Source organism: Dendropsophus ebraccatus, chromosome 11, assembly GCF_027789765.1.
Source record: "Dendropsophus ebraccatus isolate aDenEbr1 chromosome 11, aDenEbr1.pat, whole genome shotgun sequence".
NCBI classification, from domain to species: domain Eukaryota; kingdom Metazoa; phylum Chordata; class Amphibia; order Anura; family Hylidae; genus Dendropsophus; species Dendropsophus ebraccatus.
In genome coordinates, this window is record NC_091464.1 from 57,455,893 (window position 1) to 57,470,350 (window position 14,458).

At 44.6% G+C, this 14,458-nt stretch overlaps 1 protein-coding gene across 1 annotated transcript; it reads right to left on the reverse strand.

Annotated features, from left to right (window-relative positions):
* Nucleotides 1-5,140: 5,140 nt before the first annotated feature.
* Nucleotides 5,141-10,662, reverse strand: LOC138767592 (aquaporin-3-like). The gene is made up of 6 exons (XM_069945195.1): nt 9,673-10,662; nt 8,644-8,770; nt 8,147-8,284; nt 7,379-7,497; nt 6,000-6,217; nt 5,141-5,423 (listed from the first exon to the last, which is right to left on the reverse strand). Exons 2-6 carry the CDS (start codon nt 8,741-8,743, stop codon nt 5,249-5,251), a joined length of 750 nt encoding a protein of 249 aa, XP_069801296.1. The 5' UTR covers nt 8,744-8,770; nt 9,673-10,662; the 3' UTR covers nt 5,141-5,248.
* Nucleotides 10,663-14,458: the final 3,796 nt, after the last annotated feature.

The following is a 14,458-nucleotide window of genomic DNA, read 5'->3' on the forward strand; positions in this document are numbered from 1 at the left end:
GTGAGCATACCTCAGGATACTCTTACAGATTTAGGGTACGTGCACACTGCGGAATGGCGAAGGATAACCCTTTGTGCATTCCGCAGCTGGCACCCGCCGGCGGACTGATGCAGGCGCGCGTCTCCGCCCGTCTCATAGACTCCATGTTTTGCACGGGCGGATTCCATCATCCGTCATTCCATCAACACGTTGGACGGAGAGCGGAATCCGCCCGTGCATAGAATGGAGTCTACGACACGGACGGAGACGTGCGCCTGCATCAGTCCGCCGGCGGGTGCCAGCTGCGGAATGCACAAAGGGTTATCCTTCGCGATTCCGCAGTGTGCACGTACCCTTAAGAGTGTATGAAGGAAGGAAGGGACACCCGAATCCAGCCCCCAGATGCCCCCTCCCCCCCCCCCCATCCTCGGAGTTAGTGGGAAGATCGTCCGGGAACTGATCTTCCCACTGCTGGATAAAGGTTACCACCTGTACGGGGATAACTTTTATACCAGCACCCCCTCTTCTGGTCCCTCGCTGCCCGAGCTACTGTAGCTTGCGGCACGATCTGTAAATATCAGAAGCAGTAATAAAGCCCTAATATTTAGCAGCCATGGAGCGGACCCAGCACTTCTGGATATGAGGGACCCCGTATCGCACCAGGACAACATTTTCCAGGTGACGTCCCCCACACTGGAGAAAGGGAGACCCCAGAAGAAGCGCAGAGTGTGGCGTAACAGGGGGATCAGGAAGGATGCCATTTTCCAGTGTGCCACCTGTCCTGTCCCCCCGGCCTCTGCATACTGGATCGCTTCAAGGCATACCACACGTCACTGGGGTTCTACATTATCTAAATTCTGTCCCTTATTCCTATTTCAGGGGTCACGTTGATCCAGGGATTATTCTGATCGCCATTATGGAGTAGGGAAGGAATTTTTCCCCTGTGATGAGGCTACTGTCGTCTGCCTCACAAGGGTTTTTTGCCTTCCTCTGGATCAACACAGGTTGAGTTTGATGGACACCTGTCATTTCCAACCTTATAAACTAATAATTGGCCTAATACCCCCAAATAAATTAGAATTGTCCCTTTTCCCCAGCTAAATAGGTATGGCTGCCATTCCCATTAGAGGATGCCATGATGCAATTACAAAGCCTCTGTGCGGCCAGGACAGTAGAAACCCCCCACAAGTGACCCCATTCTGGAAACTACACCCCATAAGGAATCTAACAAGTGGGGCAGCGGGTATATGGCCCCCAAGTGACGGCCACATTTGGGACGTGAAAATGAAAAAAATAGTATTTTTTATTTTCACGGCACATGTTCTACACATGTGCCCATCACTAGTGGGGTCCATATGCTCACTGCACCCCTTGTTAGATTCCTTATGGGGTGTAGTTTCTAGAATGGGGTCACTTGTGGGGGGTTTCTACTGTCCTGGCAGCACAGGAGCTTTGTAATTGCAACATGGCCTCCATCCTCCATTCCAGCCTCTAAATGGCGCTCTGTCCTTTTGGTGACTTGCCCTGTGCCCATATGGCACATTATGTCCACATGTGGGGTATTTTCGTGTAGGGGTATTTACCCTACACGTTTTTCTTTTATTTTCTTTTTTAACCCCTTGTGGAAATGGAAAAAAAATCAAGGCTAGACCAACATTTAGTGTAATTTTTTTTTAATTTTTACTCTAAATCATTGATCTTGTCTTGATTTTTTCATTTTCACAAGGGGCTAAAAGATAAAAAAAAAAAAAAAACAATAAATGTGTAGAGCAATTTCCCCTGAGTACGGAAATACCCCACATGTGGACATAAAGCGCCATGCGGGTGCAGGGTAAGCCTCCAAAGGGAAGGTGCGCCATTTGGTTTTTGAAGGCTGGATTTGGATGGAATGGATTTCGAGGGGCCATGTTGCATTCAAAAGGCCCCTGTGTTGCCAAGACAGTTAAACCCCCCCCCAAGTGACCCTATTATGGAAACTACACCCCTCAAGGAATGTAACAAGGGGTGTAGTGAGCATATGGACCCCACTGGTGACGGGCACAAATGTGGAACAATGTGGCGTGAAAATGAAATATAAAATTTTTTACACTATAATGTTGGTCTAGCCTTGAATTTATCATTTTCACAAGGGGTTAAAAGAGAAAAAAAACAACAAAATGTGTAGAGCAATTTCCCCCGAGTCCGTAAATACCCCACATGTGGACATAAAGCGCCATGTGGGTGCAGGGCAAGCCTCCGAAGGGAAGGAGCGCCATTTGGATTTTAGAGGTTGGATTTGGCTAGAATGGATGATGAACGCCATGTCGCATTTACAGAGCCCTTGTGCTGCCAAAACACTGTAAACCCCCCACAAGTGACCCCATTCTGGAAACTACACCCCTCAAGGAATCTAACAAGGGGTGCAATGAGGATATGGACCCCTGGATGACGGGCACATTTGTGCCATGAAAGTGAAAAAATGAAAATTTTCACTTTCACGTCACATTTTTCCACATTTGTGCCCGTCACCAGTGGGGTCCATATGCTCACTGCACCCCTTGTTAGATTCCTTGAGGGGTGTAGTTTCCAGAATGGGGTCACTTGTGGGGGGTTTCCAGTGTCTTGGCAGGACGAGGGCTCTGTAAATGCGACATGGCCCTTGAAATCCATTCCAGTGAAATCCAGCTTCCAAAAGCCAATTGGCGCTCCTTCCCTTTGGAGGCTCGTCCTGCGCCCGCTTGGCACTTTATGTCCACATGTGGGGTATTTCTGTACTCGGGAGAAACTGCGCTACATGTTTTGTGTTTTTTTTTTCCTTTTATCCCTTTGTGAAAATGAAAAATTGAAGGCTAGAACAACATTTTAGTGTAAAAAATACTTTAGTCTTTTTTCAAGCCATATTGTTCGGAAAATCTGTGAAGCACCTGTGGGGTCCAAATGCTCACCGCACCCCTTGTTACATTCCTTGAGGGGTGTAGTTTCCTAAATGGTGTCCCTTTAGGGGTGTTTTTTAGGTTTTGGCACCCCAGAGCCTCTGCCAACCTGAAGTGGTACAGTCAAAAATGACCAAAAATAACGGAGCCTTTGAAATTCACTAGGCGCTCCCTTATATCTGAGGCTTGTGGTTGCGTCAAATAGCGCAATAGGGCCACATATGGGGTATTTCTATAAACTGCAGAAACGGGGCAATCAATATTGGGGTGCATTTCTCTGGTAATAAGCTTATAATTATGAAAAATATTGGATTACAATAAAACCTCTGCACAGAAAATTAAAATTTTCAAATTTCTTACACACTTAGCTTTTATTTCTGTGACTCCCCTATTTCTGTGACTCCCCTAAAGGGTTAAAAAACTTTCTGGATGTGCTTTTGCAGAGTTTAGGGGGTGCAGTTTCTGAAATGGGGTGCTTCGTGGGGCTTTTTAACACACAGTCCCCTCAAATACACTTAAAGGCTGGGTTCACACTATGTATATTTCAGGCAGTATTTGGTCCTCATGTCAGGTCCTCATAGCAACCAAAACCAGGAGTGGATTGAAAACACAGAAAGGATCTGTTCACACAATGTTGAAATTGAGTGGATGGCCGCCATATAACAGTAAATAACGGCCATTATTTCAATACCACAGCCGTTGTTTTAAAATAACAGCAAATATTTGCCATTAAATGATGGCCATCCACTCAATTACAACATTATGTGAACAGAGCCTTTCTGTGTTTTCAATCCACTCCTGGTTTTGGTTGCTATACAGCCTCACAAATACAGCCTCAAATATACATAGTGTGAACCCAGCCTAAACCTGAACAGTTCCCTAAAAATATCTGATTTTGAAATTTTACTGAAAATTTTGAAATTTGCTGCTAATGTTTTAAGCTTTCTATTGTCTATAAAAAATGAAATATAGTTTAATAAAAGCCGCCAACATAAAGTAGATATGTTGCTAATGCTATTTAATATATAATTTATGGGGTATAACCATTTTCTGTATAAGCAGAAAAGTTTTAAAGTTGGAAAAATGCATTTTTTCACAATTTTTCACGCTATTTTGGGTTTTTTCATAAAGATTCGTTATAAGTATCGACTCCAATTTACAAGAAATGTGAAGTACAATATGTCACGAGAAAACACAATCTCAGAATCAGCCGGATAGGTTAAAGCATCCCGAAGTTATTAATAAATAAAGTGACACTGGTCAAATTCATAAAATTTGCTCCGGTCCTTAAGGCCATTTCAGGCCCGGTCCTTAAGGGGTTAAGTAGTGTGAGCCCTGTATACTGTAATACAACTACCACTAGACACACCTGCCCACACTAACACCACCAGCTAAGGGTGCATTTACAAAGATTTATTTGACAGATTTCTAAAGCCAGGAATGGATTTGAAAAGAGGATAGATCCCTCTTTCCTTTATGACCTGTTCTCTGTTTATAGTCTGTCCCTGGCTTTGGCTTCAAAGATTTGTCAGATAAATCTCTGTAAATGCACCATATGCAAGCTACTTGTTAGAGAACAGCAAGTTCTAAAGCCCTTAACAGTTGCTCACGTGCATTCAAAAGTTTAGAGGAGGTCAGATTAACTTCACCTGTAAAAGGTTAGAGGGCATTTTAGGTTCTTCCTAAAAATTTCACCTGCAAGCCAAAATATCCTGAACTTTTATGAGTGGTGTATGTCTCTCCCTCATATTGAAGGAGCTACAGCTGCACCCCCCTCCTTGTCTTTTTTTCTGTTCTGTATCCCAGAAGGATTTTTTGGTGACTGAGAAGGTTTCTTTACAGCGATATTCCAGGTAGGGAAGATAGGCTACTAAAAAGGAAAAGGGCTGTGCTTACAGTGTATAGATACATGAACAGTAGGTGCCCTTTATAGTGGTAGATCAGCTCTGCACTGGCTTACCCCTCCTCTACATTCCGTATACATAAACACAAGCGTTTATTTGGATGGATCCACAGGGATAGCTGAATGATCTAATGGTTGGCAGCTATTGAGGGTGTGTGGTCGGCTTTAGACTTATCTACACTGATGTCCTGTGCTAGTGTTATAAAGCCACTTCCAGAAAACTGGATCAAATCAATTTCATGTTAACTTTATTGGAAAATGACAAAATATGCTGTATATATTAAAAATAGAAACTGACATACAGTTCATGAATACAAATCTTAATTGAAATTTTAAAAATGCCATGTGTAAAAAAAAAAATTTAAATGCTGAAAAACAAACAAATGACCATTTCAATGCAACAGTTCCCAGCATTCCTGAAAGGTAAATGAGAACGCTACAGATGATATACAACCTATGCTGTGGAGTGAACCAACTCGTATTCAGGGGGGTAATGCTCCTCTTCATCTTGTTCCTCCTTCTGGCTAGGTGAATGATGGATCCCAATGAATACCTCATAAATAGTTGTCCCAATAACCCCTCCAATCATGGGGCCCAGCACTGGCACCCACCACCAGTTTCCACCAGCCCTAGAAGATAAGTCATTCATCAAAACAGACTATAAGGCAATGTTATCATATGCCTACACAGAGTCTGGTGTAAAAAAGGACACTTCCCCAAATGCAGGTTACCAGAATAAACTCTGCAGACACCAATCAAGCAGAGATACTGGATAAATTTTAGCTCTCAAGCTTTAGAATTATGATTAGTTATTAGAGGTATTCCAACATACAGTATTGTAGAAAAAAAAAATGTGGGCGCAAAAAGAAGCAAAAATAAAAACACTCACCTTTCCGTGATATCATCTCTTCTTCTCACTTCCAGGATGAGCGTTTGGTGCACGACCTGCCTGTTCAGTTAATGATTGTCTCATCCCAGCCAGCAATTAGGTGATCAGGCAGGTCCTGCACCAAGTGCTCGTCCCCCTCCAAAGCAGCATCTTTTTTTTTTCTCCCCAATAGCAGTTATACCTCTTCAATAGTATAATAAATAACATACACATCATTTCAGCCATTGTATAGAAATAGATAGAGAGACCTACTCACACATACACACTCTTAGCACTAGTAAGAACAGCCAATGTAGAAATGAGTTCAGGACGTTACCTGAAGACTTCTAGGCCCCAGCCAGCTAAGGCAGTGAACAGTCGAGGCGCCAGGTCCCGTGCTGGATTAATGGGGTATCCGCAGTTGAATCCCATAGAAAGACCAACTAATAAAACTACAAGTCCAATAACAAACGGCTGAAGACCTCGGGGGGCTGCGTTATTGTCTTCATCGATAATGGCCAGAATGCAGATCATCAAGGCAGCAGTGGCGATCACCTTAGGCACAACAGGAAAAACAATGCAGACAAATACAGGTTACAGGGCATTTCCTGTTCCCTTGGCACTTATTCTGCTGACCTTATGGCAATAGGCATGCACATTCTACTGATCCAGTAGTCATCTTTTGGACATTGGGGGCATGTCAGAAAATTGATAATTATGAAAGGTAACACCTCTATAATATAACGTTTGGGAGAGGGCATAGTCTCTATAATTGACAACAAGGCAAAGGGGACACATCTTATCACTACTCCTGCAGTGTCATCTATTTCTAGCACAGCCGCATCCATGTTCTTACTGTTAACTGGGTTATGTGACCACCAGTCTGACAACAGCAAGTGGTCTTCCCTGGGTCAGCTGACTTCCTGTCAGGCAGGGCCGTATTAACAGCTGCTGCTGCCCTAGGCACTAAACCTGAAGACGCACCATCTTGGGGAGCGTGGGGGAGAATGGTTTTGGAAGGACATTTTCATGGTTTTTAACTGCTTAAAACAAACAATTTTCCACATTGAATCAATGATTAGAGCAGTCTACATATTGTCTGAAAGAATTCTCACCACAGGATTGGTAGGTAGTAGCTCCAGGCATCACATTTAACACCACCATACTGTAACTTATAAAGACACCAGATTTACTGGCAAGTCTGACTGGAAGGTGGGAGACTAAAAAATAAATAAAAAGTTGTTTCCTTCCCTTGAAGGTGCTGCCCTAGGCACCGGACCACGGGTGCCTTGTGGTAAATACGGCCCTGCTGTCAGGTACAGGATGATATCACTCCCCAATCAGATGACTCCAGGCAGCTCACAGACCCCTCCCATCTATATGTGTATGCTGCTCTTCCTATGGAATCATTATATATTGAAGCCGTGAATTTTCTTGAAGCTTTGTTCACATTTTGCATTTTTTCAGGTTTTTATGTGATTTTTACCACAATTGATGCAAAATGGTACTATTCATGGACAGGGGTAGGTACTGGAAAATAATTTTAATGGAAAAATAGGAATAACCATAGCTGGAAACCCGTGCCTGCCACATTCACAATCTTCTCCAATATTCTCTGTAATAGTCTATACTGCACCATAGAAGCAAAAAAAAAAAAGTGTAAAGTTTTTAGCAAATTATTGTAAAATCTAGGTACACAGCATCCTCAGACCTTACCTGATCTGTGAATCCATTAATTGCACTCAGATGTTCTGACGGATAGGAGGCAAATATACCAGCAGTCGCCTGTGGTCCATATACTGTCCAGTTGCCTCCACTGTATACATGAAGGGCGTCTAGAAGACAAGGTAAAAGTTCAGAAATGATTTACTCATCAATAGTGATCTACAGGTAGGTGCAAATAACCTGGCAGTAGATGTGGAGTAAGACTACAGCACCTCCGCAGGGAAACTGGAACATTACACTAAAAATGTTTTATAACCACTCTCCACTCTGGCCACATAATGAGGACCATCCTCTTGATAGGGTTCAATTGATTCTAATGGAGTCACGTCATGGAGGGGCTGGGGTTTCTTCCCACTTAGGCTGCATACCCACGTTCCGTGATCCTGACGGATCACGGACGTGGAATGCATGTACTGGAGCCCCCCTGCGCCCGGACAGCATCTGTAATTAGATGCTGGGAGCGGGGGAGACTGTATTAATAAGTGCCGCGCTGATTCATTACAGTGCGGCGCTTATGAATACAGTCTCCCCCGCTCCCCGCATCTAATTACAGATGCTGTCCGGGCGGGGGGACTCCGGTACATGCATTCCACGTCCGTGATCCGTCAGGATCACGGAACGTGGGAATGCAGCCTAAGGGTGGGTCGGCCCCCCTCCAGTGCTTCAGCCTGGGCCTGGTGATACAGTCACTTTAAACAAGAAGTGTCCACAAACTTTATATTTCAATATATTAAAACAAATAATTGCTTGAGTACTCACCAAAATACAGGGCAAACACCAGGCAAGCACCGATAAAGGAGCCAAGGAATTGTGCCAAACAGTAGACTAGCAAAAGCCTCCCATTCATCTTCTGGAGGAGGAACATGGAGAGAGACACAGCCGGATTGAGGTGGGCACCTGGTGCATGAAAGAACAAAGAGGCAATAACCATAGTTCTAGTTAATAGAATAGTGAGTACAGCTCTGAAGAAAAATACAGGATGTAACTCAGGATCAGTACAGCATAAGTAATGTAATGTATATACACAGAGACTCCACCAACAGAATAGTGAGTGCAGCTCTGGAGTATAATACAGGATGTAACTCAGGATCAGTATAGGATAAGTAATGTAATGTATGTACACAGTGAATCCACCAACAGAATAGTGAGTGCAGCTCTGGAGTATAATACAGGATGTAACTCAGGATCAGTACAGGATAAGTAATGTAAAATGGGTAACATAAAAGATCATCATAATTCTATATTGAATTGCTCACCTGAGACCCCAGCGCACACATAGGCCCCGGCAGTGACCGCAAAGCCAAACGCCATATTAACGCTTAGGAACTGGGCTTTGGCAAAACCACTTAATTCCATCTGAGCTACAGACCCACAGCCAAATAACTGAGAGGGGGAAGAAAATTTAATGTTATGATGTATGGCATCCATTAAGTTGGAGGTTGTGGACAGAGGACGTAAGAAGTTGCATTTTACTATTAACAAACACAGATGGATCAAAATATTTTACAGAAATATTAGCAGTTATCTCGGAGGTAAGGGTAGCTTCACACACACACACTGTATCGCAGCGTATTTTATAGATCTAAATAACTGAACACGGCATCATATCTGCTGCGTATACGGGGTGTGTGTTTGTACCCTTATGGTGCGCTCACACCTACAGGATCTGCAGCTGATTTTCTGCAGCAGATTTCATTTAAATTACTGAACACAGCATCAAATCTGCTGCAGATCCTGTAGGTGTGAACGCACCCTTACAGAGGAAAGGTAGGGGAATATATATATTGCACAGAACTCTACTTACAATTAATATGAGAGTCCCCAAAAACTCCGCCATCCCGCAGCGCACATAGCGATTGCTCGTCCTACACTTTAGCTTGGACTTTTTGAGCAATTGAGAATAAGCCTCCATGTTTACTATGACACCACCGCTGCCTGTTTGTCTGATACTCAGCTCTGTCCGCTCAGCTGCCTTTCATATCCTTCTTTATTCTGCTGATTAGGATGAATAAATGGATGGGACTTGATCCATTGACCTCAGTGCTGAACCTGAGCTAAATGCAGCTGATTTTTTTTTCTTTTGCTCCATTAACCCCTTATATTAACCCCTTTCTAAAGTTGCATCAAAGTCAATGCAGAATCTATGATATGACAACAACATGTGAATAAAGCTTTAGGGCAAGAGGCAATACATATCCTCACTGTTTGATTCTATACGATTGCAATACATAGACTCCCATGTAAAAAAAAAAAAATTATACCACAAAGTATACTTCTTTTCTTACTGGATCCTTCTCTTTGGAAGTCTACGCTGTTCCATCCAGCAGAAGAAAGGAGACCCCTCCGGAAACCCCCAGAACAGAGGCTGAAATGTCACCTTTCTGGCCATCATTGGGTGATTGGGGTCAACGTCTACAGGAGATTTTGAGCAAATGGACATGACAGGGAATTTGCACGATAACGATGGCATTTGAGCAATAATCGTTCCGTGTAAACACAGCGAATGATCAAGCAAGGAGTGAGAAATCGTTCATTTTGATCTTTCAACATGTTCTCAAATCATCGTTGGTCGTTCGCAAAAAAATTGCAGATCGTTCCGTGTAAACAGTCTTTCACCGATTTAACCTATGTGTGAGATAGGCTTAAGTGATCGCAAAACGATTTTTCTGTACAATATATCGTTCCGTCTAAACGCTGATCATTATGAAAAACACATTGTTCATTCGAAATCGTTAGTCGTGCGATCGGGCGAATTATCACTCCGTGTAAAAGTACCACTAGAGTACTAGTAAACCAGATAATTATCGGCTGTACTTGGCAGATTACCAGCGTCTCATTTTTCCCTCTTGTTGCAGTGTTTTTGAGCAAAAAGAAAAAGACATATAGGGGCCGTTGTATGTTTTTTTTTGTTTTTCTTCCGCACATGCAGTTTTTTTCCTGTTCTGTGCAAAACACTCCTATCCTATCCATGGTCTGCCTGTATGTTAAGGGGTTTTTGCCTTCCTCTGGATCAACACAGTAGGGTTTCTGTAGGTTGATGTAATCCTGTCTTTTTTTTAGTTGTGCCTGGACCATATATAAAGAGCGTTTGAATTTGGCTTTAAAGTACCAAAACTGGTTTCATTTTCTTTCCCTGTCAGTATATGGATCGTTGTAAAATCTCTTCTCAATGATCACTTTGATCTTTTCAGTCAACAGTGGCCTCATTTGGAGTATTAGTATTCATATAGGAAGCTAGGATCTATCTTTTTGATGTGCAGTGTTGGGAGGCTGCACTGGTCTTACATCTGCGGTATTAGGCTCCGTTCCCACTGAGCAAAGGTAGCGGAATTCCGCGACGGAATTGTCCGCCGCGGAATGCCGTTAGCCTCCCGCTCATAATGGGACTCTATGGGAGGCGCGCGCTCCTGCCCTGTCCGCGCTGAAGAATGAACATGTTCATTCTTCAGCGCGTACAGAGCAGCAGCGCGCGCCTCCCATAGACTCCCATTATGAGCGGGAGGCTAACGGCATTCCGCGGCGGACAATTCCGTTGCGGAATTCCGCTAGCTTTGCTCAGTGGGAACGGGGCCTTACAATGCAGCTATCACCACGGCCCTTAATAGTCAGATGGGAAATGTAATAAAACTTCTGCAAATGAACAGAGGAGGAAGCAGTGGAGCAGTTGCCCATAGCAACCAATCAGATTTCACCTTTCAGAGGCCTTTTTAAAAAATTACATCTGGGATTTGATTGGTTGCTATGGGCAACTACCCCTCTGCACAAGGTTGGATAAATCTCACCCATAATGGAACATGTGCTTAGGTTTAGAGATGAGCAAACTGTTCGGACTTTTTGTCCGAAAGCAGTTCGCTCTCTCCTCATGCCTGTGATCCCGTGCGCATAGTTGCGCTCCTGGGAATATGCGGCCAGGATATTCCAGGGAATCGATGTTGAAATCCATGGAATATCCTAGCCGCATATTCGCGGGATCGCAACTATGCGGTCGGGATCACAAGCATGATTAGAGAGCACCAATGCCTTTGGACCAAAAGTCTGCTCATCTCTACTTACAGAGAGACAAATTTGGGCAGTTTTCAATGGTAGTTACTGCCCTCAAGTTTTTTTCGGATTTCAGCTGCACCCCAGTTGGACTGGGGCCATTGATTTGTCTTTATCCTTATGCAAAACTTTCTCTCTGGTCAAGGTGGTAACTAGGACGCAATCACATTGTGCCTACTGTTAGGGCTGGGCCGCCACCGCACCGATTCTCCCTGCCTCTCCTTGTCTGCGGACGCCAGAGCTCATGTGCCGGTCCTGGCGCCGCTTCATCTTTGGCCTACTTTTCCTCTAATTTCCAGCTGGCTGTCCTCCCAGCCGTCCTCCCCACCTCCTAGGGTGCGCATGCCGGCTGTCACAGATTTAAAGGGGAAGTACTCCATTAATTGGTTATATGCACCTAACACTCTCCTATAAATCCCTACACCTCCCTGACCCCTCTGTTGAAGCATCTGCATGCTTCCCATAGCATGTGGTCCCAGCTGCCCGTGATTCCTGCCCGTGGTTCCGACTGCCCTTTGTTCCTTCCGCCTATGGTTCCTGCTGTGTGTCCTGCTGTGTTCCAGCTTGCCTGATTACGTGTCTCTGGCTGCACCTCACCTGCTGCCGCTAGCAAGCCAAGCCAGGGGTAGCAACCTGGGGGTTGTCTGCTGCAGCAAGTCCATCCCACCTTGCAGTGGGCGCTGTTGGATACCAGCGACCTTTTAGAATCCGCTCCCTAGTGGATTCACGACTCCAGTTGTAATACTTACATGGCTGGCTATGTGGTCTAGGGTCTGAAGGCCAACGTGACAACGTTTCCACTGGATCAATCAGCCGTCATTGTACAGGGTGATTTGATGTATCCGTAACATTTATTTAGACACATGGTCACAGGGGCTTGGTTGTCTTGGTTGACCTCCTCATGGTATGATATTTTCAACTGTGTCCTCCCTGACATCTTCACATGGATAAACAGGCCACTGATTTCAGTGGATGAAACACACTCCTCCTCTGCTGCCATCATTATTCCCATTCCTGTGGCCAAAATCTTAGGGCATCTAAGCCAGGCCATATAGCCAGCAAGGGTTTGGCCAATAGTTTGTAGAGGTGAGCGAAGCGGTATTCGCATGGAGCTAAATGATCGGCTTTTGAATTCTAATGTTGTCCCGCTCTGTAGAAGAGCTAAAGACAGTCCAAGAACAACATAGAAAACATGGACACAGCCCTATGGCCTATGGCTGTATCCCTGTTTTCCAGGAAGTCCTCGGGCTGTCTCCTCCACGGAACGGACAGACAGCTGGATTCAAATGTGATTGTTTAGCTTTATACAAAGCTAAACGAATCCTGCTTCGCTCATCTCTAGTTGTTTCTCCTCACTCTTCTATAAAGCTACATGCTGGTCTCTAACTGTGGGCTGAACTATCATTCGGCAAACAGTTGTGTTTCCAGTGCTCCGCAAATGTATTATCGTACAGCCTGGCTGAGACTTCCTGTGTTCTCTATAGAGAGGGAGCCAACTTAAGCATGGGGACCTTTAGTGTGTATGTGTGGTATCCTACCACGGATGTAACTGCCATATACACCCTTCAGAAAAGCCTGTACTTATTGTACTTGTGTGGTGATGAAAGTAGTGATAAAGATTCGCCACTAGATGTCGCTGTATTAGTTATGTATGTCCAGAAGCTGCAGAGCTGAAGTGTGTAAAGGCTTATTGTTTCTTTATATGTCACATGGATCTGCGGACCAACAGGAATCAGTACTTCTTCTGTCCTATGACCTCTCTCTTTACTTCTTCTGTTTGCACTCTTCACCCACTCACAGCGCACCTTAGATGCTGGGAGATAGGAAGTCACATGGGTGAAGGAGGTGCAGTGTGTCTTTCGTGTTGGACATTGTAGAGGAAGGACACAAGCCAGATAGCTCTCTACAGTGGTCCTCTCTGGGCCCTGGCCCTCTGCCAGGTCCCCGTACCCTCAAGTTCAGTCTTAGCTAGAACCCCTTATAGATAGGAAGCAAGACAGTACACAGCTAGCAGTTTCTTCTTTAGTGATGCTACACAACACTATGCAGTGTTAAGCCCCTTCCAGGAGAGGACAAGTCGGAGACAACCTCAACCCACGCCATGGACAAGAAGAAGTAACAGAGCAGGACAGTATCCACAAAAGCCACAGAAGCTAGGAACTGATCCAGATAGAGCAAATTGCAGTAAGCCTAGGAACTCTATCTCACATTGCGGGTGTTAGCAGGGAACCCTCAGCATTCCGATCATCCCAGGTGACAAGGTCTGAGGCCTGTGTCACCCTCTAGGAAGGTTCAGCCAAGTCTAGTGGGCATAAGGTGGTGTGAAGACTAATCAAAGGTCAATACATGGGCACAGGTGTTCTTCTTCTTCTTCTTCTTCTAAGTATTCTACCTCATCCTCCAACATCCCCGCAGAGCACAGTACTACTTGGGTTGAGACTCTCACGACATCCTCCTCTCTGCTACTCTGCTTCTCTGCATCACTCTACAAGCTACTCAGTCAGTACAGCTATATTCAACCTTCTATTCCTGTCGCAGACTCAGTTGCTGTATTACCAAGTATCAAGTGTATTACCTAGTGCTTTATCAAGAGAAATGTGATATTCTTGTAACCTACTGCAAACAAGCACTTTCCAGTTAAGAATAGCTTTATTTATGATAAGGAGACTCTGTGATCTTTCGCCTTACACCAACACAGTACACAACTCAACCTTGGGACACTTCACCTTTCTGTGGGTGGCAGATCCAATAGTCCGGGAGGGTCATTATACCACTCAGGCCATCCGTGATTCCACTATCCCAAGGGACCCCGTAGCAGCCCAGCAGGACACTGACCACAGGGGACAAAGGTACAACCGGCCTTGTAAAATAAAAGCAGGCGTGCCCTCACACCTGTGTGCCAAACCGGCGTCATAAGTTAACACCTCAAGGTCTGGCTGTATATCGGCCAACCACCACCAGAGTACTGGCACACAGCACCCTACTGTTCAGACATTGAGAGCCTATAATTTAGATAGGCCATCAATGTTA